The sequence below is a fragment of the Dipodomys spectabilis genome, unplaced genomic scaffold (genome assembly GCF_019054845.1).
Source record: "Dipodomys spectabilis isolate Male_0828 unplaced genomic scaffold, ASM1905484v1 ptg000365l, whole genome shotgun sequence".
NCBI lineage: Eukaryota > Metazoa > Chordata > Mammalia > Rodentia > Heteromyidae > Dipodomys > Dipodomys spectabilis.
The window spans coordinates 5,730,482-5,756,863 of record NW_024871042.1 but is presented as its reverse complement, the minus strand read 5'-3'; the positions used below and the strand labels follow the sequence as shown (position 1 = coordinate 5,756,863).

Here is a 26,382-nt window from a genome sequence, read left to right as displayed (position 1 = left end):
AATGATTGTACCATCTTCGGTGTTTGAGGGTTTTTTTTTTAAGGCCAGTTTGGTGTTTGTTTGATTTTTAATGCCACTAAGTAGCACATAATTTAAAATAAGATTTGCCAAAGCTCTATCGCCCTTAGCAGCCAAAAGATGACAGTCCATTCTTGCCACCTTATGTCTGGTTGTGGAGCAAAAGCCAAATAGATCCGACAAGGGAAAGCTCCAGTGTTGAAGCATATTATGACTTAATAAAATATATCTGATTCTGCTAAGTGTCATTTTCTCACTGAAAATGTCTATTCACAATAGTCAATTAATAAAGTTTTAGAATTCTATAATTGTTGTCTTCAAAATGTGACTAGAAATAAGCACAGTAATTTTGGCTCAAATGAGTTCATTGAATTTCATAAACCCTGATGTGTTAAAGGATTGAACTAGTATAATTTATTATTCTAAAATTCTGTCTTCTATCAATCATACAAATACTAATTTAGCTAAGAAATCACAATTTATGCCAGATTAAGTATAAAAGTTACCATTCATTTTGTGGTGCTTTTTTTCTGGAGGGAGAGAGGAAGATCTGTCTATTCTAGTTCATCTGTCATCACCAGTTATTTGGGAAGTAACTTAGCATTGAATATTTCAAACTTCCTAACTAAAAGATAATTCGAAGCTGAAACTGAGAAATACAATGGAGAAGAAAGAGGCCTGCATCTAGGAGATACTGATTCTGTAGAGCAAGCTACTTGCCTATGGCCACATGGCTATCCATCGATCCATTTATCCATCATCTATTGCAACTGAGCCTGGGCCTGAGCTTTGGGCCTGCTGGGTGAACTCGGGATTGTATCAGTTCATTTCAGCTTTCTGTTCTGTGTTTTTAAGGTTTTCTTAAGGGTTCAGTAGGTTCATGGCCAAAAAGGGATTTCGTAAGTGGAAGAATATTATGACATTGCTGGGTAAGTTGTTATTTCAAGGCTATGTCTTATTATTATGAGACATCATCTCAACTAAACTCAGGGTAATCATAAAGTAATCTCTAATGATAAATTTTAGAATCCTTCAGACTACTATAACTCTCAGTAAGTGTTGAATGAGCCAAGGTTTAGAAGAAAGCTGAGGAACAGAAATGATCTTTCCTTTTTTTTATATATCTGAAGGAAAAATGGTGGAATATAGGGGGCATTCAGTAAATACCAGATAGATAAGTGGATGGGTGGGGTGGTGGTGGCAGGCACAGTAATGAGAAGAAATAAGGAAGGATGATGAACCCAGACTTCCTGGTATGGATGGGTTACCACAGCGGGGTCATGTCTATCCTGGCCTTACAGACCTATAGTGCAATTCTATTTCAACTATAAATGGTGAGGAATGTCTCTATCTCTCTTTAAATTAAGTACAAAATGGCTCCAAAGGACATTTTCCTCATCAGGGCCATGTCTTATGCCATTAATATAAAGCTGCTGATTTAATGGAGTTGCTTTTGATCTATCAAGAAAAGACATGCTTAATTCAATTTGGCTGTTTTTCCAAGAGTAAGTGTCTTAATTTGCAAGAGAATGATTTGATTATAATTTTAAGTAATACTGCAGTTATATTTTTAGTCACGAAGATGATATTGAATGGCTTAAATGAGGTTTAAATGTGGAAAGTCCCAGAGAATTGTATGAGTTGGGAATTTTATCTTGAATAGTATTCAGGATTGTTAATTCTGTATGATTTAAGAATGTATTTTACTCAGAGACAATGAGACCTTGGACAGAATTTTACATATAAAACGCAAAAGTACACAGTTTTCATCAAAGTACAAAGTAGAATAATCCTAGAAAACAATGACAAAATAAAACTATTAATGCACATAATTTTTATATCTGACACTTTTTCTTTAAGAATATTATCATGAGAGAATTTTTTTCTTTCCTGTCAATTGTGGGGCCTGAACTCTGGGCCTGGGAACTGTCCCTGAGCTCTTCAGCTCAAGGCTAGTGCTCTACCACTTGAGCCACAGCGCCACTTCCGACTTTTTCTGCTTATGTGGTGCTGAGGAATCGAACCCAGGGCCTCATGAATGCAAGGCAAGCACTCTACCACTGAGCCACCTTCCCAGCCCTCATGAGAGAATTTTTAATTCAGATCTTTGTTCTCACCAGGGTAGACTTGGACAGTCTTATTTTACCTTATTTTCTTCTGCGTAACCTTTTTTTTTTCTTTTTGGAAGTGCTAGCGATTGAATTTGCTAGGTCAGAACCCCACTATTTAAGCCACATCCCACTTCTTTTGCTTTGCTTTTAGTTTATATTTCAGATAGGATCTTGTGCTTTTGTAGGGCCAAAGTCTGACTATGATCCTCCTACCCTTGCCCCCCAAGTAGCCAGGATTACAGATGTGCACTACTTTGCCTAGCATGCTTATTCTTTTTTAAGTGTGTTGATACTGGAGCTTGTCCTCAGGGCCTTGCACTCTGGCTTTTTACTGGGTAATTATAGATAAGAGTCTGTAAGGTTTGTCCATGCTATCTTTGAACCTCAATTCTTAGATCTCAGCCTCCTGAGTAGCTAGGATTATAGATATTAGACATTAGACACTAGTGCCCATCACATGCTATACTCTTAGAGTTTAGTTGCTCAGAGAGCATTACTGAAATGCAGAGGAGGTATTGCATGTGCTGTCTTCATGTCAGACTCATGAAAAACTGAATATTTGCCAAACGGAAGGACCAAAACCAAACAAGTAGTTTCCTTTCTTCCCTCTCACTGTCTGTCTTGAGCCAGACCTATTATGTCTCATGTACAAAATTGCTTTCTTGTAACTGACCACCTTTGGAGTCCCTGGTAAGACACTGTCCCTTGTCAAACTGAAAGTGAGTCGCCACGACAGCAGGTGAATGGTGAAAACTCAGGGTCACTTGAGGACCCGCAGGACATGCACAGCATCTCCACACTGGGCACCAAAAAAAGATAAGGTGCTGAGCCTGAGGTACAGGAAGACAGCAGCAGATAGATCAGACAACCTGAAGCATCCTCAAGAAGAATCCAGGGACAGAGAAAGCAGCCTCTGCATTAGTACTGCAGAATAAAGGGCCTAGTGTGCCAGGCCCTTTACTCCTACTGCAGGAGCTCCTACTGCAGGCGCTCCTCCCTGAAGAAACTTACTCCTGTCCCTGCTGAAATGTACTTCATTGAGGAAGAGAAAGCTTTCTAAGCAAAGTAAGCTATTTTTCCTTTGAAGTTGTTGGATGATCGAATCTGAAGAGGGGAGATGGGGAAAAGATGTATATTTCTACCAGATTCCTATACAAACATCAATAGTGTGTAGAACTGAGCCTCTGTCTGAAATGGTGTCACTGGTCTTTTCTAACAAGGGAGAAGGGTGTTAGAGATGGGAAGTGGGACCAGTGCCATCTGAGGAGCCTGGAGCAAAACATCTCACCTCTCTGCCCTTCTATTTCCTCCTCTATAAAATGATCATGAGAGAACAAATCACAGGAGATGGTGATAACGATCAACCTATAAAATGGTGTTCTGTGAGAAGCACTTGCTGTCCATATCTAAATATAACCTGTGGTTGATGCTACACCAACACAGTGCACCGCTCAAGGTACTCACTGACGTTCAGGATATAGTTTGATTTATATGCTATTGACACCTCACCAGAAGGGTTCTCAGAACAGGGACTTTCCCCTTTGGAGTGTTTCTAAAACAACATTTAAAAAACTGTATTCCTCTGGAGAAGGTGTGTGGCTTGTGTTAAAGCATCGTTTAGCACATAGGCGGCTCTGACATTGATGCCTAGTACTGCCAAAAGAAGCTACCAATACTGGTGATCATCTCTGGTATTGGAGTGAAATTCAGTGTTGCTGAGACTAAACCAGAAAATGTGCCTGAGCATCAGACCCCAGTACATAAATTTTTTAACTTACTCAGGTATCATGATAGAGAATTTCACTTCCTCACCACCAAGCAGACTTGTCACAGGAATGCTCCATACACTACAGTTCGAGACTCTCAGGGAAGCAGATCATTTCTTCACATTCGGTTGTAAGGCATCACAAGGGCATGACTCCATTAGCAAAGCTAGTGTTTCAAGACAAATATTAATTTTTTGTATGCCTATACTGGGGGGTTGAAGTTAAGTCTCATACTCTTGCTTTGAGTTTTTTGCTTAAGGTTACACCCTCTAACACTTGAGTTATACCCCCACTGCAGCTTTTTGCTGGTTTGTTGGAGATAAGAGTCTTGCAGAGTTTTTGCCGGACTTGGCTTTAAACAGCCTAGATACTCAGCTTCCTGAGTATCTAGGATTATAGGCATGATCAACGAGTACCCACTGAGACAGTTTTTTTGTTGTTGTTTTCTCTCTTGCTATGGGGGACCAAACTCAGGACATTGCACTTGCTAGGCAAGAGTTTTGTCACTGAGCTACATCTTAGCCAAAGACAAATTATTTTTTAAGGAACTATATGCATCAATTTTTTTCCCTTGTATAGCATAGACCCAAGATTATCAGAGTATACAGTAGCACAGTCGAGTCCACTATGAAACCAGAAACATTTTTGTGGTGCCTTGTAATTTTTGTAAACAATTTCAACAGTAGAACATAAAACTTCCTACATGTGAATAGGGGATAGCAGTTCAATGGCAGAATCTTTACCTAGTATGTGTAAAGTCCTAGGTTTCATCCCCTGGTACTACAAAAAAAAGCCACAACCACCACCGTGTGTGTGTGTGTGTGTGTGTGTGTGTGTGTGTGTCCGTCCCCATATGTATTTTTTTTTTTTTTTTTGGATCCAGTCGTGGGGCCTGAACTCTGGCCCTGGGCACTGTCCCTCAGCTCTTCAGCTCAAGGCTAGTGCTCTACCACCTGAGCCACAGCACCACTTCCGGCTTTTTTTCTTTTTGCTTATGTGGTGCTGAGGAATCGAACCCAGGGCCTCAGGCATGCAAGGCAAGTGCTCTACCACTGAGCCACCTTCCCAGCCCCCCATATGTATTTTTTAATTCCTCTATCATTGAACCAAATGCCAGATGTGAAACAGGTGCTTTTTGCTCTCCAGCTGATCATAATTACTTTTCTAATCATGACATTAGTAAGACTAGAGTCTCCAAGTACATGTGGCCATTTGGGGTTTTAACGGGGAGGCCTGTTTCCAGATCAGCCATGCCCATAGCTAGAGCAATGTGTCAATAGCTGCAGATAAAACCATCTGCCATGGTGTCTACTCAGTGTAGCTCCTGCCTATGGAAGTCATGTGCATCACATTCTGGTTTTAATAAAATATTCAGTTGCTTGAATGTAAAGTGGCGAGTTTGGTTTTACTACTTCTGATTATCAAGGGCTTTGTGTGAGTAGAATTCCCCCAGATTTCCAGTTGGGTTTTCATAATTTTTGGCGTTCCTATTTCTTATAATTTTCTTTTATCAGCCTTTGCATTTCAGCAGCTCTGTTTATCACTCGGGTATGCTGTGACACCCTGGTGTAACCATTTGAGCTGTCTGGATAGTCAAAAAGGTCACTTGGCTACCCTCATTTTTCAGATTACTATCATTTCCTAAACTCCTAACTTTTCTTGGAGTCACTTCGTCTCATCTGATAATTTGTACTAGGATGAATACCTTCCTGGAAAATTCAGATGCCTTTTAAGCTATTAGAATTATTTATAGAAATATTTTTGTTTCAACTAGGAAGGTGGCTCAGTGGTAGAATACTTGCCTTGCATGCATGAGGCCTTGGGTTTGATTTCCTCAGCACCACATAAGCAGAAAAAGCGGCAAGTGACAATGTGATACAAGTGGTAGAGCGCTAGCCTTGAGCTGAAGAGCTGAGGGACAGCGCCCAGGTCCAGAGTCCAGGCCCCACAACCAAACAAAAAAAAATTGTTTTCTTCATCTGTCTTTATTATTTTAAATTCACAGAAGAGGAGGAAAAAACCTGACTATAGCTCAGACTTAGCAAGCATCACAAAAAGGATCTTTTCCCAAATTTGTTTTTAGAAATGAAAAAGTGAGAAAGTCCATACAGCATTTTGGGCGTATGTATTTGCTTTTACCATACCTGAGCCAGTTCAGCTTCTTGGCAGCCAAAGAGTTTGTTCAAGGGCAACAGCTGAGAATGTCTCATGAGCATCATAGCCAGATTATCTGTCACAGAATTTTTTTTTGTTCTAGTTGGTTTTTTTTTTTTCTTATGGTCTTTGGTATATTATCATGATTCTATTTCATTCTTAGAATCAACCTAGATCAACCTAGATTGTTCTGCTCATTTGTAGAACAACTAAAAGTGGCTTTTGCCTTCAAGATCAGAGTCCTTGGGGAGTAAATATTGTTCAAGATTGCATTGAGCTAAATAATACCTGTGATTTTTTTTTCCCACAAATGTTTCAGAGTTTAAAATCCATATGCATTGCTATTTATCTACTCTTTATGCTTTATTTTTTTTCCTTTTTTTGTAATTGTGAAAATACTGTACAGAGGGGTTAAAATTACATGGGCAAGATAATGAGTACATTTCTTATTGTAGCCTTCTCCTTTGTTTCCCCTTCCCATCTCTTCCCATCCTCCCCCCGCCCCCCCCACCCCCGCACCAAAGTTGTAAAATTTGTTTCTGACATAACAACTTGTACATCTCATTGTTGCAATGGGTCCACCTGTATCCCTATTTAAACGATTTGTTTTTCCCCTTCCCCTCCACAAGTTATACTGACATCAAATACAGTGAATGCAGGGGTTATACTGTGGGGAAGGGACATACTAAGCAACAAAGAAATAATCTTATAAATGTGTTAGAAACAATCTCATGAAAGAAAAAAAACATTTGAATACATATCTTAGGGTTCATTTCCCTAACATCACCTTATCTGACGTTTTCTGCTTGACTCAGACATATACTAGATAATGCAAATAAGGAAACCATGGGACCTATGTTTCTTTGGGCCTGGCTTACTTTACTTAATATAATTTTTTCCAAGTCTAAGGGAACCTTACTGCATTGTTGGTAGGAGTGTAAACTTGTTCAACCACTTTGGAAAGTAGAATGGAGGTTCCTCAAAAGACTCCACATAGAACTCCCCTATGACCCAGCAATCCCACTTTTGGGCATTTACCCAAATGTTTACAAACAAGACCACACTAAAGCTACCAGCACGACTATGTTTATTGCAGCACTATTTACTATAGCTAAGATATGGAACCAACCAGATGCCCCTCAGTAGATGAATGGATCAAGAAAATGTGGTATATATATACAATGGAATTCTATGCCTCCATCAGAAAGAATGACATTGCCCCATTTGTTAGGAAATGGAAAGTCTTTTTATGCTTTGTTATAAACCATACTCAAGACATTTCCAGACAGAGCTGTGTTTCTAATTGTTTTCGGTTTAGTTAGTGCTTGGTAGATATAAAATGCCAAGAAAATGTCAGCAATGGTCATTTCTATAATTAAGGTCAAAGTACATTTTTTAGCTCCTAACATAGCCTATCCTTCAGATGAGCCAAAGCCTGTGAAAGAGAAACAGTTCAAGTGACATTGACTCCGTTCCTTACAGAAATCGAGTTATTGGCCTAAGCAGGCAGGACTCTCCGGCTTTCTATTGTCGGTATTGATTCCTTACTTCTTCAGTGGTTTTCATCAGCAAAGTAGCCTGTTGAATCTTTTCTCACCCAATTTGACAGCACTTTCTCTAGACCCGAAATAGGCCGAATGACTAATTTTCTTGTCACTTATATTTTTACTGATGTGAGACTTTGAGCGACAGTGTCACAGGATATTTTCTCGCTTGGTGATTTACAGAAGGTGAGATTCACTGGGAGAATTGGAGAAGTTGGAAATGGAAAATGGTATAATTAAGGATGTGCTCCTTCACAAATCAATCCCCTGGGAAGAACTAGCTTGAACATTTCTAATAAAAATGTAGCCCAAATCCACTCACCCTTAAAGTATCTCAGATTCTAAAAGGGAGGCCTTCAGTTCCCTATGCCGGAAGGGTGTGGGAATATGAGAGCAGACCTTTTCCAAAAATCTAATTTAATAGCCTGAAGAAAATCTATTTTTTCCCATTTCCATTTGCTCTTATCATTTCCTCAAAATTATTCTTAAACTGAGTTATATGAGCATTTTATTCTTTTTGAGCAGGAATGTACTGTCCCTCTCCAAGAGTGTATCATTAGGGTTTGAAAACCTAATCTAATATCTTATACCTTCATATGCTCAATTTCCCTTTCTAAAAATCCATTTCATGTGGTTACATTGTCAGTGAAGTCATCCTCTTTATTGTCACCAGGATATGACATTTACATTGAATGATTCATTTATTTAGGGTCTTAAACAATCCTAACATTTAAATTCACTTCATATTGAAAAACAAACAGGATCTTTGTGGAAATGATGAATGACTTTAGGATGTAACTAGCCTCTGTTCCTGTCTTGATAATTGCAGAATTTTATCCATTTATTTTGAGTCTGAACCTACCTGTGGAATAATCCCATCAGGTGCCAGGTTGGGAAAGTGTTAAAGATGAAGAAATTCATCAGAGTGGAATCTATTCCTCCTTTTGGAAATGCATCTCTCATGACTTCTTTGAGGTCCTTATTTCCCCAACCTCTTCCTCCCTCTTTCTTGCTTGCTTTGAACTTCTACATATATATGATATATTATATGTCATTTATATTATGAAAATATGTCACACATACAAAAACTTAAATGTCATTCACTTGCTAAAATATGCAATGACTAATGTGAAATATCAAGCCATTTGAACAAGCCATTGGTTAAACCGAGAGATGCCAATCACTATTGACATTTTCAGACCTTGAAGGCACTCTAGATTATCCTCAGTGGTACACATCTTCCAAATGATATCTAAACGTTGAAGTGAGGTCACCTTGATTTGCTTCCTGAAAGCTTCCAACCCAGACCCAACCTTCTTTCTGTACCTACTGTCCTCCTGCTCTCATCTGATGGCTCCAGACACCCTTTCAGCTCCTACAACACCTGTCTCCTTCATGTCATTCTGTGAGCTTAAAGTACTTGTCCACTCCCCCTTTCCCTTCCCCAACCTGCCCTACATTCCAGTAACTGCTTCCCTGCTATCTCTTCAGGGACTTTCTTGACTTCCCATGCCTCTCTCCCTCCTGGCACTAATTTAAAGGACAGTTTCCCTTTCTCTGCAAACTTGTCTTTTTAATAGTATTCTGTCTGCTGCTGTTTTGTCCCCAGCTACATGCCTACCACAAGTAAAGACTGGACACCCAGAACATACTTCCTTTTATTTGTGGGGAGAGGCAGCTGAGGATAGAACCTGGGGCTTAAGCTATACTCCCAGCCCAGTACAGATTTCTTGAGTGAGTAAACACTTGTGGAGATAGATTTGCTATTTAAAAATGGAACAGTTACCTTTGGTAAGGTTTTCTGAGTAATGTTTTGACCATTCCCAGAATCAGCCTGTTTAGTCATTCTTAGTGCATAGTAGTTCTAATAAACATAGGTCTGTGGAAAGCAGATTTTCGTAGAGCAGTAAACCCTACCTCAGGGGTGGTACTTACATCCATATTTGACCTAAACTATTTCCTAAACTCCCATCTGCCAGGAATCCCTATAACTTTCTGAAAATATTGGACTTTTCTAATTTCTGAGTCAAATAGACTTTTTTAAATCACTGTTCTTCACTAACCTTTATAAGAAACCACTGGCTTGAAGAAGCCATTTTGTCTTCCAGTGGGTGAGAAAAGATCAGCTCTGTATTCTATTTCTACCAAACTGCATAAGTCATAAGAAATACTTAAACATGAAATCCTCCTATACAATCTGTAATATAACCTCTTCCAAATTGTTTGCTTTTTCTCTTGGATTAAAAATAGAGTTTGTGGAAATGATGAATGACTTTAGGATATAACTAGCCTCTGTTCCTGTCTTGGATTAAAAATAGAGTTGCTTAGTTCTGGTTGTGTCCTTGGGCATAAAATATTTCTGACTTGGAGGGCTGGGAAGGTGGCTCAGTGGTAGAGTGCTTGCCTTGCATGCATGAGGCCCTGGCTTCGATTCCTTATCACCACATAAGCAGAAAAAGCCCAAAGTGGCACTGTGGCACAAGTAGTAGAGCTAGCTTTGCTAGCCTTGAGCAAAGAACTGAGGGACAGTGTCCAGGCCCAGAGTTCAGACCCCACTACCAACCAGAAAAAAAAAAAATAGAGTTGATTCCAGAACTAAAGGTTGAAATGCTGAACAGTAGTCAACCAACACATAGCCTAGAATATGTTGTAATAATTGTTGTTTTTCAGACTTTAATATAGTCAGCATGATCTAGGGCTAGAAAGGGAGCTTAAACATATGTATTCAAATTTAAATTGCAGGTTGATTTTTATGGCTTCTTTTTTTTCATATCAGTACTGGAGCTGGAACTCAGAGCCTCTAGATCTCACTTTTTTCTTCAAGACTAGCCCTCTATTTCTTGAGCCATGCCTCCTTTTCCATCTTTTTGCTGGCTAATAGGAGATAAGAGTTTCTCTGTTTGATTTGTGGAGTTAACTTTGAATCTTGATCCTCAGATCTCAGCCTCCTGAGTAGCCAGGAACACAGGCATGAGCCACCAGAACCCCATATATTTGTCTGTTGACTTGAACTCACTTGGAGATTAGCTCTTAACTTTGCATGGGATCTTGAACTTAACCCATATATTCTGGAATCCACAATCTTGGCTGAAAATATTGAAAGTTAGAAGGTCTGGGATTAGTTTTAATTTTACCACAAAGTAACTATGACTCAAGAAAATCACTTGAATCGTCCTGAGTAATAAAATAGAGACATAGGACTTGCTCTGCTTGGGTGTCTAATGTAAAGGAAGCTTGAAGTGTTGCAAACTATGACCAGGGGTTTGTTTCCCCATTACTACATGCTTTCTAGATTAGACCCTGTAAACTCTCATTGAGAGAGGGGCATGGAATAGATAGTCAGATTTACCTTAATATCTTTTCTCAGCAGTCCTGACAACAGATGCAAGCATCCACAGTTTACATCTCAGACAACTGAGGCTGAGAGTTAAGCAGTTTACCACAGATCCTTCATCATAAGAAGGCTAGAATTCAAACTTAGACCTTTCTGCCACCAAAAGCAAGTGCCTTTCTTATCTCTATATTGATGCTCTCATTTCTTATAAATAAGAAATAAATAAGCAAATAATAATAAATAAATAAGCAAATAATAATCAGAATAAAGTTGGGGTCACAGGCTTAGGTTCTTAGGCTTTTGCAACAAAGCATACTCAACAGACTGTTGTGAGAGTTTTGGAAAGTTTTCTTACAAATTTTTAGTAAAATATAAGCAATAGAGGCAAATCACCTCTTTAGTCAGGTAGAGCAGTGTTAACAATTAACTAAAATTTGTATTCAAAAATGTAGATGGAGAAGATCACCTAAAGAAACTCAAAAATACCCAGAAAACAAGATTGATTTCTGCTCAGTAATTTAAATGTTCTCTGAATTACATAGTGTAGGCAAAAATTACTAATACATTTTTTCCAGGTGCCAGTGGTTCATGCCTATAATCTTAGCCACTCAAGAGGCTGAGATCTGAGGAGAGCAGTTCAAAGCCAGCCCCAGAAGGAAAGTCCTTGAGACTCCTTTATCTTCAATTAACCACCAAAAGGCTAGAAGTAGAGCTGTGGCTCTAATGGAGAGCACCAAACTTGAGTGAAAAAGCCAAGGGACAGTTTCAAGGCTATGAGTTTGAGTCCTAACACCAGCATCTGAGAGAGACAGAGAGAGATTTATTATGTGTGGTTTTTAATGAGATAATCATTCATGACAGTGAAAGTTTCACATTTGTTAGTGGACTTTTTTAAGATCACAAAGGGCAATGGCTAGTTGTAAAACAGGTATTGGGTTTGATAGTAAGTGCCACTTGAGCCATCTGCTTTCAGTCAAAGGTCTCTGACCATCCACTGACAGCATTATCTCAGTATTCAATTCCCACTTAATGTCTTATGGCTGAGGAGGGCCTTACAAACATTTCAGTGTCTTAAGTTATAAATACCCTCTTTTACAGAAAGCAACCGGCCCTGAAGCACTAAGGAGTTTAGGCAGATGATACTGCTCTAAATTACCCTCACTAACAGTGCTACTAATAAATCCAGTTAAGATCCTAGGGCTACATTTTTAAAGACAACTAAAAGAAATGATATTTGGCATCTGTGAGCTTCTTAGCTGTTGCTAAATGCTGCCAGAGCTGGGGTGTTATTTGTTTTCTCTTTGTCATGGTGTTTACATGCCCTGGCTTGGGCCCCAGTGAAATGCATTTGATGATCTTTTGGTCTCACCCCAATCCCTAATGGATGTTTGTCTAAATGACAACATCCAGTTTAGCACTGTTAACACTGCAGTGAGAATGTGGGGGATGTGTATAACATGTGACAGTCAGAATGTGAATAGCAAGATCAGGAACCTTCTATGATATTTCCTCCTCTAGTATTCAGTTCTGGAAATATCTATTTGCTCTATCCCCTTTAATGCCTTATTTTAGGAATCAGACAAAAAATATTCATTGAGTGGAAAAATCTCAGTACTTGAATACTACCCCCTGTGAATGTTGTACTGGACTTCCTCTTAGCACAGAGCTTGCATCCTTGACATGGACCAGCTTATGCCAGTTGGAAGATGTCATCCTGGATGAGGGGCTGATGGGCTGCTGTCTGGTGTCAGTCTCTGGCACAACACACACAGCATCCCTTCTGTAGGTTTGATTGTAAGCTTGATTAACATAGCAAGTCCCTTTTCAGATACGTCTTCCATTGAATATTTAGCAAAAGGCACAAACATTTCTATTTTGTTCACCATTGTCCCGGGCACTGTATGTGGATGTGTTGGACGCAGTGGGGCCTTTCAGGAAACAGCAGGACGATACTAAGCAGAGCATGACAGGTCTTTAGAGGATGTGCCTGCTCTAACCCAGCCCACAAACAGACCCTGAACTGAAAGGGGGAGCCATGAATGAGCGTTGACAGCGGGCCACAGCAGTCCGAAGGCTCAGGTGGTTGTCAGCCATAAGTTTAGCTCAGCTCTTTGAGTAATTTGTCACGCCTCGCTCAGCCCCTGCTGGGCCAGCACGTGCCAGCTTAGTGTCAGAGTGCCTGTTCGCCAGACGGCCACTCAGGCCTAACGTCCTGCTGTTCCCCGGACCAGTGGCTTGCTGGGGCCGTGCAGGGAGGGCCGAACCATGGCGACAGCCAAGTGCTGTGCAGAATAAGCGTGTTCATAATGAGACGTGAATGGCATTAGTGGGTCCCTCTAGAATTGGTCCTGAGCAGGCGCCTCTCACTGAGGAAGTTTGGCAGCCTGTTCATTAAGGCAAGTCACCAGGAGTTCATCCCATTGCCCAGGAGCCAGTTGCGGCTCATGATGCCCAGGCCCAGGGCTGTTGTGACCATCTATCGAAAGATCATAAATCATCAAAGAGGCTACTTTTTAAAATCCTCAGAGTCAATTTTCTTCATTTTTTTAAGTTGCATGAGGCCAGCTTAAAGAGAAATTCTGACATAAAGCACTGTCTAGCATTGTTTTCCATGACGATGGGCATGTCCTCTATCTGTGCAACCTGGAACAATGACCCCTAGCTTCATGTGGCCATTGGGTACTTGAAATGCAGTAAATGGAACAGAGAAACTGAATTATTACATTCGTATTTTAATCCGTTACAATTTAAATTTAGATTGCCACTTTTGACTCATGGCTACCACATCAGATAGTACAGCCCTAGAATATCTCTGGCTTCCTTGTGATGTGAAATCATCCTCTGAATATATAAAGGAAGAGGAAGAGGAAGCGCCTTTCATTTAGAAATCAGTGTGCATACCTGTCAAAAGGAAAAAAAAAAAGCATGTGTTGATGTTACACAAGCTGCATTGGCAGCTAATTAGAGGGGCCTAATTGTCCCCAGCTTATATTATCTCCAGGCCATTTGGAAAAGATAGTTTTAAAATATACTAAGAAATACTAAAATCATTTTTTTTTTCCTTTTTGGAGCTGCCAGTACCAAGCTGATGGTAATCTACATGCCCTATGTTCATGCAGAACTAGCATAATTTTCAGAATGACCAAAGCATGTTCTTTAATTTTTGCATTGATAATGAGGAAGAGGAAAATGAGACATCATGCTGACTTCCCCAAGTGTTAATTCATAAAGTCGTACGTACAGTATCTCTATCCATTGTTGGCTTGTTCTGACATTATCCTGCTATTGGAAGTGCATGATTCACCTTCTGAGGAAGCAGAAGCCACACACAAAAGGGGAAGGTTTGCTTTCTGCCCTGTGAAAGGCTGCCACACGCAGGGTCCTATTAGGACAGCTGGAAAGTTGCTTCGGCGTGTTACGCTTGTAAGTTTTATTGGTGACTGGTTTTTGATTACACATTTGAATGCTGTGTGTTCCAGACTGCAGTTTTAATTAAAAGGCAATAGTCTTTTTTTTTTTTCAATTGCATTGTGTACTGTTTGCTAGATTTTCCTACATACTTTTATTCTCTAATGCTCATAATTTATCTTGGGTAGAGGCTTCAATGCCCCTTCAGAGTATCCCTTCCAGCCCTCTCTCCCTCAGTAACTTGCATTTTCTTTTTTTTTTTTTATTTATTCTATTGTAAAGATGCTGTACAGAGAGGTCACAATTCCATAAGCAAGGCAATGAGTTTATTTCTTGTTGAGCGTCTTTTTTGTTTTTTAAAGTATGTATACCGTCATATCACTCATTCTGGCTTAAAATGTCAGTTCAAAATGTTGGTAGGCTGAGAGTGCTTCCTGCAACTAGAAAATGCAGATCAGGATCTCAGGGTCTTCTGTCACACAATTGTCAGAGGAAGGAAGTGTCCTTACAATCATTACCTCTCGTTTTTGTGTAAATCAGCCTTAATGTTGCTTTGATGTGAATCTGTAACTATTAGCTTACATATGTTTAGTGATTCCAGTGTGGAATACACTTTAAGGCAAAGTTTAAGTGCTGTGTAATGATGGGCCCAGGGAAAAGTTAGTTTCAAAATCAATACTTAATCTTTAACAGTGCTGAAGAAATGAGAAGTAGCACAGCTGTATTGAAAACAAAGTGGTCTGTCACTGTTATGCATGCCATTTTGCACATGTGTTGGTCTCCTTAACCAAATACTGCAGCTATGAAGAACGAGCTCTGTATCTCGAAGCAATAATTCAGAACCACCGCGAAGTCATGACATTTGAGGATTTTGCAGCTCAAGTCTTTTCTCCCTCTCCCAGCTACTCCCTCAGTGGAACGGGTGAGTGTCTACGTTATTTTCCTCTCACATTTGAGTAGCAGATGTACACCTGTTTTTCACAGATAAATGCTTGCAAATTTAAGAAGAGCATTCTCCCTCTGAATCAACTAATGAATATCAAAAGGAATGATGACATTCATTTTAATTTGTTTTGTATCCGAGCTGTTCACTCCCTTCCTTTCTTCAGCTATCCTGTTAACCCTCGAATCTAGCAAGGTTAATGAACTTTTTCTCAGTAATGTGCTTGGGTTCATTCAGGAGTGTGGGCTTCTTGCTGAGCTGGGAATATGTTGTTTAAAAGCGATGCCCAAATCACTGCTTACTTATCAAAAAAGAGTTCCTCACAGTGGAAGCCGTTGCTACTAATGCTAAATGGGGATTATGCTGCTGAGATACTAGGGTCAGGGATTAATGCAGGAGACATGGAAGGACAGTGTCCCCGGGCCCATCATTACAGAGCACGGCAGTGTGCGCCCTGCTCTCTGGAGTGGTCGCTGTCATGCAGACAAGCCGTCGGCCAGAGCAGCACCTGGTGTGGAATCTGTTTAGAAAGGCTTACAATCATTTTCATTTATTAGGCCAGTGGAGAATTGAGGGGAAAAAAATTCCACAGATTTCTTTTTTAAGCACTTACTGTTTTATACTTCCAATTTGAAAAAAATACAAGTCCACTGCCACTTCCACTGCCACTTCCATTGAGGATATTACTGTGGGTTCCCCCTCCAAAGAACAAAATTTTTACTTGTAAATTTCTACATGTAGTTACAGATTAATTTCCTTTCCAAGAGTAAATGGGGAAAAAAAAAAAGAGTAAATGGGATAATCAACACATGTTGAAAGTCTGTGTGAGAGGCTTCCTTCATCTTCCACTGGGTTTGAGACAACTGTGAGAGTGCTTAATAGATTTCTAACCTGTGTCAGCTGTCTCTGAACACTGCCTTGCTTCTCTCCTGACTTGTTAACAAATATCTTATACACAAAGTGAAAAAAAATTAAATTCAGTGAAATAAATCACTTACAAATAAAATCAGCCATGCATCATTGTTGAACATCGCTGGCTTCAATCCGTGTCTCTCGGAGCTTTGTTGAGAGATAAGAGGGAGAGGCATGCACTTGCACAGGGAGCCAGGAGCAGCAGGCAGAAGGCTTGGGAGATAAGCAAGCTGGCAGAGATGCGGAGCCACGATTTACATAATCACGCCTCTGCTTCCTGGTGAGGCGTCAAGAAACACAGGGATGGCCTCTATTGATCTTTGTTGAACTGGAATACTAAACAACATGAGAAAAGCTTATAACTTAAAGCTTTGATTAATGTTTCTTACATTAAAAAAGTAGAACAGCTGTGAATTGAATTCTTTTATACACTCTGCCAACATTCTATCTAAGACCCCCCAAAAAAAATCTGTTTCAAGGGAAATGAAGATTTCATACCCAGCCTGGCTAGAGATTCAAAATTGTATCTAATTTTTTTTAGAGAAAGAACATGAGGGATCTATAGCAAGGTAATTTTTTTAAGATCTTATTTACCTTCTCATCTTCATGCGATATTGGGACTTGGTTTTTTAGTGGATTTTTTTAACTTGAAAAAGCAGCTTATTTTTTAACCATAAAAAGAAAAAAAAATAGATGTTTATATGCCTTAACTGTTATACTCTTAAGGTTGTTGATTAATGTGTTTTTTAAAAAAATCAATGGCTTATGTTCTGTGTACTTTAGCCTCTATGTAAATTAATTTGAACTTTTCCAAAAGTTCAAAATTATTTAAACCAATTTAATTGAGTTAATCTACATAAGCAACATTTTGCATGAGACTCTAAGAGCAGTTTGGGTTTTTATGACTTCAACCTGGAGAGGATTGTTAACAGACTCCAGAACAGCACTTTTTTAATGACTAAACAGAATAAAAATTCTAACAGCATAGAAGGGAATATCCATTGGAACTTTTATAAGGGAAACAAGAAACTACATGTGAGATATCAATACAAATGACAGTTCTTCATCTCTTTGGTGTCAGTACATTTGTAACTCTACCCTTAACAATTTGGGGACGAGGCACTAAAATGAGGGCCCAGCAGGAAGGGTGGAAGAACCACTGCTCTTCTCACTTACATGCCAGTTTCGCTTTTGAGGAATCCTTGCACCTGTCACTACTTTTATAGATGAAAACATTTTTCATGTTTAGTGTTTTTTATTTTCTTGTGACAAACACAGTCAAACCCAGATGAGCCCAGACAGCTTAAACTAAGAAACTGAGTGAAGGCTCCTCCTCCAAGCAACAAACCAACTGGAAAAATTGACCTTGAGCCGCTTAAGCTCCCACCGTGCACTTAGGACCCAATCAGATCATCTCTGGCCATCAATGTCATCAAAGCCTGCTCACATGCATATGCACGATGGGAGGAATGAAGGGCTCAGAGGTTTTCTTCCTACCTCACAACAATTGGGTTTTATCTCTCCTGGAAAGGGAAGTCACCTGAATACCCTTCCTCACTGTACTCCCCATTATGTATAGCACAAGTCAGAAGGCAGTAGGCCTCCTCACTCTTGGGGGAAGACCCTGCTGTCAGCCTTTTGAGTCTGAGCTGCAAAGAGATATGCTAGATGGGACTAAATTGTCCCCAGAGATGCAATTGTTGGAAATGCCCTTTGCCTCAGACTCTCCTGCCTGGGTGCTCACCTCCTACAGAGCCCTGGGAGCCAAAATGGCCAAATGAATGTCTATGGTGCATTTCAAACTGTCTGTAGGGACCTAGAGCTAATATGTGAGACTCAGCTTCTGTCCTAGAGCTTAAAATAAAAACAGAGTTTCTCATTTACCAAATTAGTAAGTGGTATTGTAAAACAATCTGTTCCATGTGTTACTTGTATGGATAGCAGCTAGTGTATAGCTCTCTGTTTTGCCTTTCTTTATTGATTCCTTCTCTTATTAAGTAGCAATATATAATCTAGAAGATGTAACCAGTGTTAAATACTGTTTTGTGATTAACATCAGTATGTTTTATTCATTCTTATTTATATATAGTTAACCTACATACATATGGGGGTAGGGAAGTAAGTATGTTTATGTTGCCAAAGAGGAAAGCCAACAAAGAGGCTTGTAAAGGGTTAACTGGAATGGGCACCCTCGAGTGCTGAGGAGGGGCTGATGTAATCACTGCAGCTCACAGCCAAGTACATCTGTTCACTATGAGGTCATTCTTCTGCATGTTAATGATTTGGAGAACCTAGTCTAATGTTTGACATTATCAGAAAATATATAAATAGTATAAATCTTTACCTTTCAGAAGGTGCTCTTATAGAGCAAAAAAAGGAAAGAAACTTTTGTATGGACTTGAGAGTTTTTCCTAGAACTGTTCTAAAGCTAAAGATTATGTCTAGACTTTAACATCTTGGAGGAAGCCTCTATGGTCTGTTGGTAAATGAGTCTCAAATCACTCTTACAGTCACAGATAGAAGTTTGATAGTTGAAAATTAGAGCTGTGTCTAATTTAGTGTCTATAACATTAAGAATTTTCAGCTATTTTGGTCAGAAGTTGTTAAGGATTTTTTTTTTCAATGATATCTAAACCAAGTTAAGTGAAGTGAGAATTGACATATTTGCTGAAGATGCCAACACTGCTTAAAATCCTTTCAATATTGCTGTAGAGAACCAGCAGAGGGAGCACAAATCTTTGTTTATTTGTTAGCCCTCATAAACACAGCATTTGATTTCTCCAAGACATGGTCAGCAACCCTTTCCTCCCTCATGCTAGGCTCAATCATAAAAAGCTACACCATTTAGCATAAGTAGAAGAAAACGCCTAACTCTACTTTATCTGATCTCCCACTCTAAGTTATAATGGGGCTTACCCCAAATTAGCCTGCATCGGTTAGACTTAGACAACTGCCTCAACCAACAGCCCCTGAAACTTCATCTTTCTCATACTTTATGAAAGTATCCTTATTGGGGCGGATTAGTGTGTTCATTTGCCTTATAGAATAGACATTTATTATTCTTTTCTACAACAAAACCATGATGGTAAGTTTATAGAAAGTATCAGTAAGTCAATTTGATGGTCAGTACAATCTCATAGAGATACAGACAGAAGCACTCATGTCACTGCTCAATCCCAACATGAGTATGGGATGTAGACGTTATACAAATTACTTCTGTAGTCACACCAGCTTCTACTTGCTAGCCATACACTATGTTTACCTGTGCCAAGATATTGTACCTGTCAGTCTGCACACATGTCCTGATGAGAATTTTTTGTTGGCTCTTACTCTGGACAATTAATAATCAAATTAATCCCCCAAATAGGTAAACTCCAACCTTAATCCCCAAAGAGTTGTTCCAGTCATTAAACTTTCAGTCCTGTTTCAGATGCATTCAGTATTCACTCTTTCTCCCCTGCTCCATGCCTCCCTTTTAAAAAGGTTCCAATTGGTAGCACAGCTTATAATTTGTAAGTGTTTAGCTTCAGCATAACTTTGCTAAAACTGGCTTTAGAATGTGGAGTTGTAAGGGATTTCAGGAAATACCAGGTCTAACCCTCTTTATTAACTGTGACTAAGTTGAAGACCCACCCATGAAGGAATAAGCAAAGATGGTGGATAAGCTGGAAACAAGGACAACTCACTTCTCATCTCACACTTGGACATAATAGCCCTGGTACCCACCCAGCAGTTTGAAGGGCCTATAATCCTAACTATGGCTTCTGGATTTTTGTTAATATGAAAGGCCAGAATGTGTCTCCATTATTGTCTGTCTAAGAAATCACAGCCCCCACATTCATAGCCTTAGCATACTCAGTTGTATGTCAGAAATTTTGCCACAGGTCTTACAACTGACTCTTCCTTCGTGGCCACTTACTCCATCCCAGTATTCCCTTCTGGCCCAGCTTACATCTTCCTTTTCACCTGGCCAGTACCATTCTTTAATAGTTTATAGAGGTATTCTTGAAAAGATGATAAGGTATTGATAGGAAATTTTTAACCAACCTTCATTTCATCACTGAAACCCAGTGGTGCTCAGCTCCAGCTGCACATTGGAATCACTAAATGTCCAATTTAATGATACTTTCAATTTATGATGGGTCTATGTACATCCTAAGTAGAGAAACATCTGTGCCTTTCTCTTGATCATTCTTAGCATATATCTAAGTTTGTCTTGTGTGTGTTCTGACCATAATAGATTATAAATTCTTTAGAGAATGCTGCATGTCATTTCTTTCTTATAACACATGCAATAGGAGAAAATGGCAGGGGAGGGCAGGGATGAGGCAGGCTGTTTCTTTAAGTAGTACAGGTGTGTCTCTGGACCACAGATGTGTTGGGCCTGATGCAAGATGTAGAACAAACACCTGTAATTACATTTCATCTGCTCCCTCCCATCGTGATCTCTTAGAAAAAGTAGGCCAGTGATAAGCAATATGGTCAAAACTGGATATGGGGGAAGGGAGGGGAAGCCAATAAGCTACTTAATCCACAGACTGGATAGTGCAGTTTTGAATAAGTAAAGCTTGATTCAGGATGCTTTAATAAATGATCCTTATGGTTTTTGAATTTGTGATGGCACCACATTTTGCTTCATGCTCATTCATTCCTTTGTCCTTTTTAAGCTGTTATTCCTCTCAGTGCAGCTCTGAGACAAACGGATGATACCAAAAATTTTTTTTCCACCTGATTAGCTAGAACAAAGTACTGTTACCTGTCAAATATTACATCTCTGAACTGAGCCTGCCTTCCCTCGGCTGTTGCCTCTGAGCAGGCCTGTGTGGGACACCTGAGGGGCTGCAGAAGGCTCTGGGGACCTTGGACAGGCCTGAATCTCCCTTTTTCTTATAGAGAAAAGCAGATACTCATGACCCATTTGCCTATTTTTTAAATAAACTCAGATTAGTTACCACCAACTATAAAAGTGAAAAAGCCAGTGGCATGGGACCAGTTGGGTTGAGACTCCCCTGAGGTAGACCCTACCATCTGCTTTGTGACCCTGAAAGAAAATAGAAACTTTCCCTCTGTGTCCCAGATCATCTACAAGCATCCTCTCAGTCAATTTATAACTTTGCCACTTAGGCTAAGAACCAAAATGACTGAGGATGGGAAGACCCATCAAGAAGAACAGGATGGAGGATAGCAGATGTGGGAAGAAAAGAGGAAGATCTTTGCCTTTAGTAACCACTGTGGTTCTTCTGGACCCTGGAGCTAGTGCTGAGATCAAAGATGTCCATGGTTTCCAGAATAAGAAGGGAGCAGAGACAATTTATTCTGCAGTACTGACAATGCCTTAAATCTGGCCTCTCTGGAAACTGCTGGAAGGTGTTGCTTTTCTGCAAAATGCTGCAGTCAGCCAGTCCTGGTTTCCCAGACCTTGCAGAGCTTTAAGTGCAGGTGGCATCTTCCTCCTGCCTAACTGCTAATTACAGCTCAGGGGAGGCTGCAGCAGTTGCCAAGAGATAGCCGACAGGTACCAAGAATCTTTCTCAGAGACAGTTTTTGGAAATGAGTCTTAATTAAAGCTTATTTGAAATAACCTTGACAGTTTAAGTAAGAAGAACCCAGGGCTTCTTCTGGCACCCCAGGCTCACATTTCTTGTGACGCGAGTATGTGGCCCTCCTGTGGACCTGACCTTGCAGGTGGCATGTACAGCCTCAGCTGCTCGGCTTCTTAGAAAATTCAATGATTTTGCTCGAAATTCTGTTTAGCAATGAGCAGAAGCCAAATGCAAGCTCTCTTAACTGGCATTTATGTAAGTTCTGGCAGAAATAAGAAAGGCTATTTTATACTATCCTTTCCCAGAGAGATGCAAGATGATAGCCAGGAAATAAACCTGTGAGTAGCATAATGAAGCAAAAAGCTGATTCTTTTTTTTTCAGTCTTTAACATCCCACAAAAAGCTGGAGAAAAGAAAAGTCTCTTAAAAATGAGAAACATACCAATCTGTTTTTATAGGAAACAGGAATGTGAGGAGGGAGGAAAGAAGGAAATGAAGAAAGAGGAATTTGCAGCACTGTCATGGCCAGCTCTGTTATACTGTAGAAAAGACTAGACAAAACCCTACTTTTCAACCTCTTCAAGAATATGAAACAGCCAAATCTCAGATGCCAGAGGATATGTTCTGCCAGCCTGTGCTCCTCACTCAGTAGTTGCCTTCTCCTACATCCCTCCTACCTGTGATAGGAACTGATGTCCCGCACCTTTCCTCTCCCCAGCAGGATTCCTGCCATTCTTGAGGTTGCCCAAGGGTCTTCAAGGGCTCACTTGAGAAGGTTCTGCTCCCCCAGAATCCTGATATCAAGCTAAATAACATGTGCACCAACACACCATGCCATTGCTGCTGTGTGCACTTGGGCAGACCCTACTGCCTCTGTGTTGTCATTAGGGAAACCTTGCTTCCTAGCTGCATCCCCAGGGTGTGGAGAAGTAGTAGCAGGAGAAGCAATAGGCTCCAGTTAGCACCAGTGCCCTCCAGTTTCCATCAAGCACACACTCAGCTGTGCAAGAACAGACACTTGGGCCAGGACAATGTTAGCTGCTCCAGGGGCATCCCAGAAGAAAGGGTTTAGAATAAGAAGAAGGAAAGGACCCAGTAAAGGGAATCCATAGCCACCTGATGTTCTTTGTCACCCAAAGCTGGCTTATAGTTAGATATTGAAATTCAGGTCCTTGGAACACACAACTATCGGTTCTGCAGCTTACGTAGAACATTATTTTCATTAGAGCACAAAGGAGGAACTCCAGACAGTTCATAAATGTTTCCCCAATACTTCAGATGAGGGTGTCTTCCAGATGAGGGAAGAAGACTGAAGTCGATCAACAGCTGTCATGGTTCTTCAGATACCTCAGAATGTATTAGAATTCTCTACCCTCTCACAACTTCCCATAGACTAACTGGTACATTTTCTCCAGATGCTGATTATCAGGATATTTACAAAAAAGAAAATAGTCCTGAATAGCACCCAGGAACCCAGGATGTTCTGGGAAGATCACAGTATCCTGCCTCTCCCATCCTGAATTGTTTTAAGGCAAATGAGTTCAAGTTAGAAGACACTTCGGAGACAGCCTTGATAGGACAATAACTCACCGAAGAGTTGCATGCCACCTGCAGGGCCAGCCCTGTTTGCTTTGACATTGATAAGAAATTGATGAAATGGCCCCAGGAGAAGAGATGCTAGTGGCATCTGTGAAGCTTCCTATGCATCCTGTTCCTCTGCTTTCCTTAGTCCACAGGGGTTCCCCCTCCCCTCTAAATTTTAGGTCCATTTCTGTTACTTAGGTTTGGGAATGGGAAGATGAGAGTGTAGCTCAGGTCTACCCTGCTTTGCCGTCTTTACAATTAGCTGTTGTGCTAGGGGTGTCCATCATTGTAAAATGCTTGCTTCGCATACTCAAGGTACTGTATTCAATCCCAAGCACAGAAACAAAATGTGAATATGGTATTCACAAGCCTGTGCAGTTATCTTCATCCTCTGATTCTAGAACATTTTCATGCTGTCTGGGAAAAAAACTCATAATTGCCATTCCTCCCCATCTACCCAATGAAACTACTAATCTGCCTTCAGTCTCTGAATATTCCTATTCTGGCCATTTTGTATAAGTGAAATCACACAGTATGTGATCTTTGGCGATTTTGTTCTTTTCTTTCACATGTTTTCAAGGTTCATCCATGTTGTAGATATGTCCGTTCACCTTTTTACTTTCCAATAATATTCCATTGTCCATTCATCAGCTGTTAGGAATATTGCTACAGTGAACATTAGTGTGCTGTCTTGCCATTCATTAGAAGGAATCCAGTCTGGTAAGATGACAGTTAAGAAACCTTGGTATTCATGTTCTGTGAAGTGTAAAAAAGATCTGAAAACTCTTCTACCTAGTGGTCTAACTAGAAAATTAACACTAATATATTAATTTTCAATGTATAAATGAATTTAATTCAATCATTGCCCCTAACATACATTATAGTTGGAGAAAAGAAAGAAAAGATTTTTTTTTCATGAATGTTCCACCTGCTCCCTGAATCCCTGCACAGGTGTGCATGCACATGCAGGTGCACAATACATGTGTTCTCTGCCTCTCTCTCTTCCTGTTGGTCCAGCTGTCCTGCTTTCTGTTTCAGAACTAAAGTTGATGAGCAAGACCAACGACCAAATAGAGGAAGCCAAGCCCAGAGGCAGGGCTGAGGCCAGATCACAGCCACTGCTGCTGGACTGGAAATACTGGAAGCCATCCTTGGGCCATTTGGAGATGTTAATGAGGCTGGCGAATTCCCACTGGTCTTGGGTTGCCTGTGTTGAGTTGTGTGTGCGAGCTTACCCCATCCACTGCCTGCACCTGTTCCTTTCCTCAGAGCTATTCCAAGAGGTCTGAATAACCCAGACAGTTCTCTGAACTCTTTCTCTCTCTCTGTCCTCCTTCCTGCTGGTAGCATAGTTAGCACTTGCCTAAAGCTGGAACCTTAATTCACTGTTTCTCTCCCTCATTGATGCCAGCTCTCAAAATCATTCTCTTTCCTAATTATCTTGAACCAGTTAATCATTTTCCACACCGACTGTTCAGTAACAAGAATCCAGGGAGAGGCAGCCACTCTTCTTGTCTGACCCTGCCCAGCTCTGTCCCAGGTGGCAGTCTGCATGCAAGCTTTCCTCAGAGATAAGAAGCTTGCTTCACACCTTTCTCTTTTGCTATCCAGTAACTACAGCTGGGGCAAATGTGCTGTAAAAAGAAGTTGTCTGCAAGCCACTCTGCTAGAAAGAGTAGCAGAGAACACAACAAATCTCCTACAGGGTTTATTATTTCCTGTGTTTTCTGAAATTCATGTTTGCATCCAGAGTACCAGAGAAGGCACACAAGTCCAAAGAAGTAAGACATTTCTCTTTATAAGTGACATATGAAGGGCCAGGTACTCATACCTATAATTCTAGCTATTCAGGAAGCTGGATATGAGGATTGCAGTTCAAAGCCAGACCAGTCAGTAAAGTCTGTGAGACTCTTAAATCCAAATAGTTATCAGAAATCTGGAAATGGAGCTATGGCCCAAGTGATAGAGTAATGGTTTTGAGTGGAAAAAGCTAAGAGACAGCACCCAGGCCTTGAGTTCAAGACCTAGTACTAGCATCAGAAAAAAAAAAGTGACTTCTAGAGCCAATGATTGACACAACTGTTTCACTCAACTGCCCTTCCTTATGAAAGGATCCAACTCCTAGATTCCAGTGCCACTACAATACAATAGCTTCTCATTCAAGACACTTATTAACTTTATAATTCAATGTCTCCCAACTTTTTTTCCATTACTACTTACCATGAGACTTGTGTGTGTGTGTACACCACACGCGCACACGGAGTTTTTGTGCACAAAGCTAGTGTTCTACCACTCGACCATAGCTCCATTTCCAGCTTTCTTTTTTGCTTTTTCTTTTGTCTTTTTTTTTATGTGGTTAACTGGAGATATGAGTCTGTCAGACTTTCCTGACCAAGCTGACTTTGAATCACAGTCCTCAGCTCTCAGCCTCTTGAGTAGCTAGGATTACAAGCATGAACTACCTGCACCTGACTTCCAGGGAGACCTTTAAGATATTAATATTTCCTAATGTATTCCCTGTCCTAAAACACTACAAAAGCACTAGGTATCTATTTATTTATAGTACTTATACCTGTCCTTTATTCGGTTTTGTTGTTGTGTTTTTTTTGTTTGTTTGCTGGTCCTGGGCTTGAACTCAGGGTCTGGGCTCTGTCCTTGAGCTTCTCTGTGCTCAAAGGTAGTGTTCTACCACTTGAGTCACAGTGCCACTTTTGGCTTTTTCTGAGTTTATTGCAGATAGTCTCATGAACTTCCCTGCGTGGGCTGGCTTCGAACCATGATACTCATATCTCAGCCATCTGAGTAACTAGGATTGCAGGCATTAGACACTGGCATGCAGATGCCTGTCCTTTATTTGTATAAAGAAGTTTATTGTTTGTTGTTGTTGTTGCTCACAAGGGACAATATTGGGCAATATTGGACTGCATGCGAATACTCTGCCACCATTTTCCAAAGCCTCTAAAGGCAGAGGTTTACTCTGGCTGTGTCTGCTGCAACAGGCCACAGCCTAGGACAGTTTCTGGCACATATCAGGGCCCAGCTGATGGGAAGTAAAACCATGCTTT

The 26,382-nt window shown here is 40.3% G+C and overlaps 1 protein-coding gene across 2 annotated transcripts in view; it reads left to right on the top strand.

Moving 5' to 3' along the window:
* Window positions 1-26,382, top strand: part of Ralgapa2 (Ral GTPase activating protein catalytic subunit alpha 2) — a 307,510-nt gene that overhangs the window by 272,899 nt on the left and 8,229 nt on the right. For both annotated transcript variants that reach the window (XM_042666417.1, XM_042666416.1), the window contains exon 38: window positions 15,136-15,257. In XM_042666417.1, the coding sequence (XP_042522351.1) occupies window positions 15,136-15,257 (122 nt within the window). The remainder of the gene's footprint in view (window positions 1-15,135; window positions 15,258-26,382) is intronic.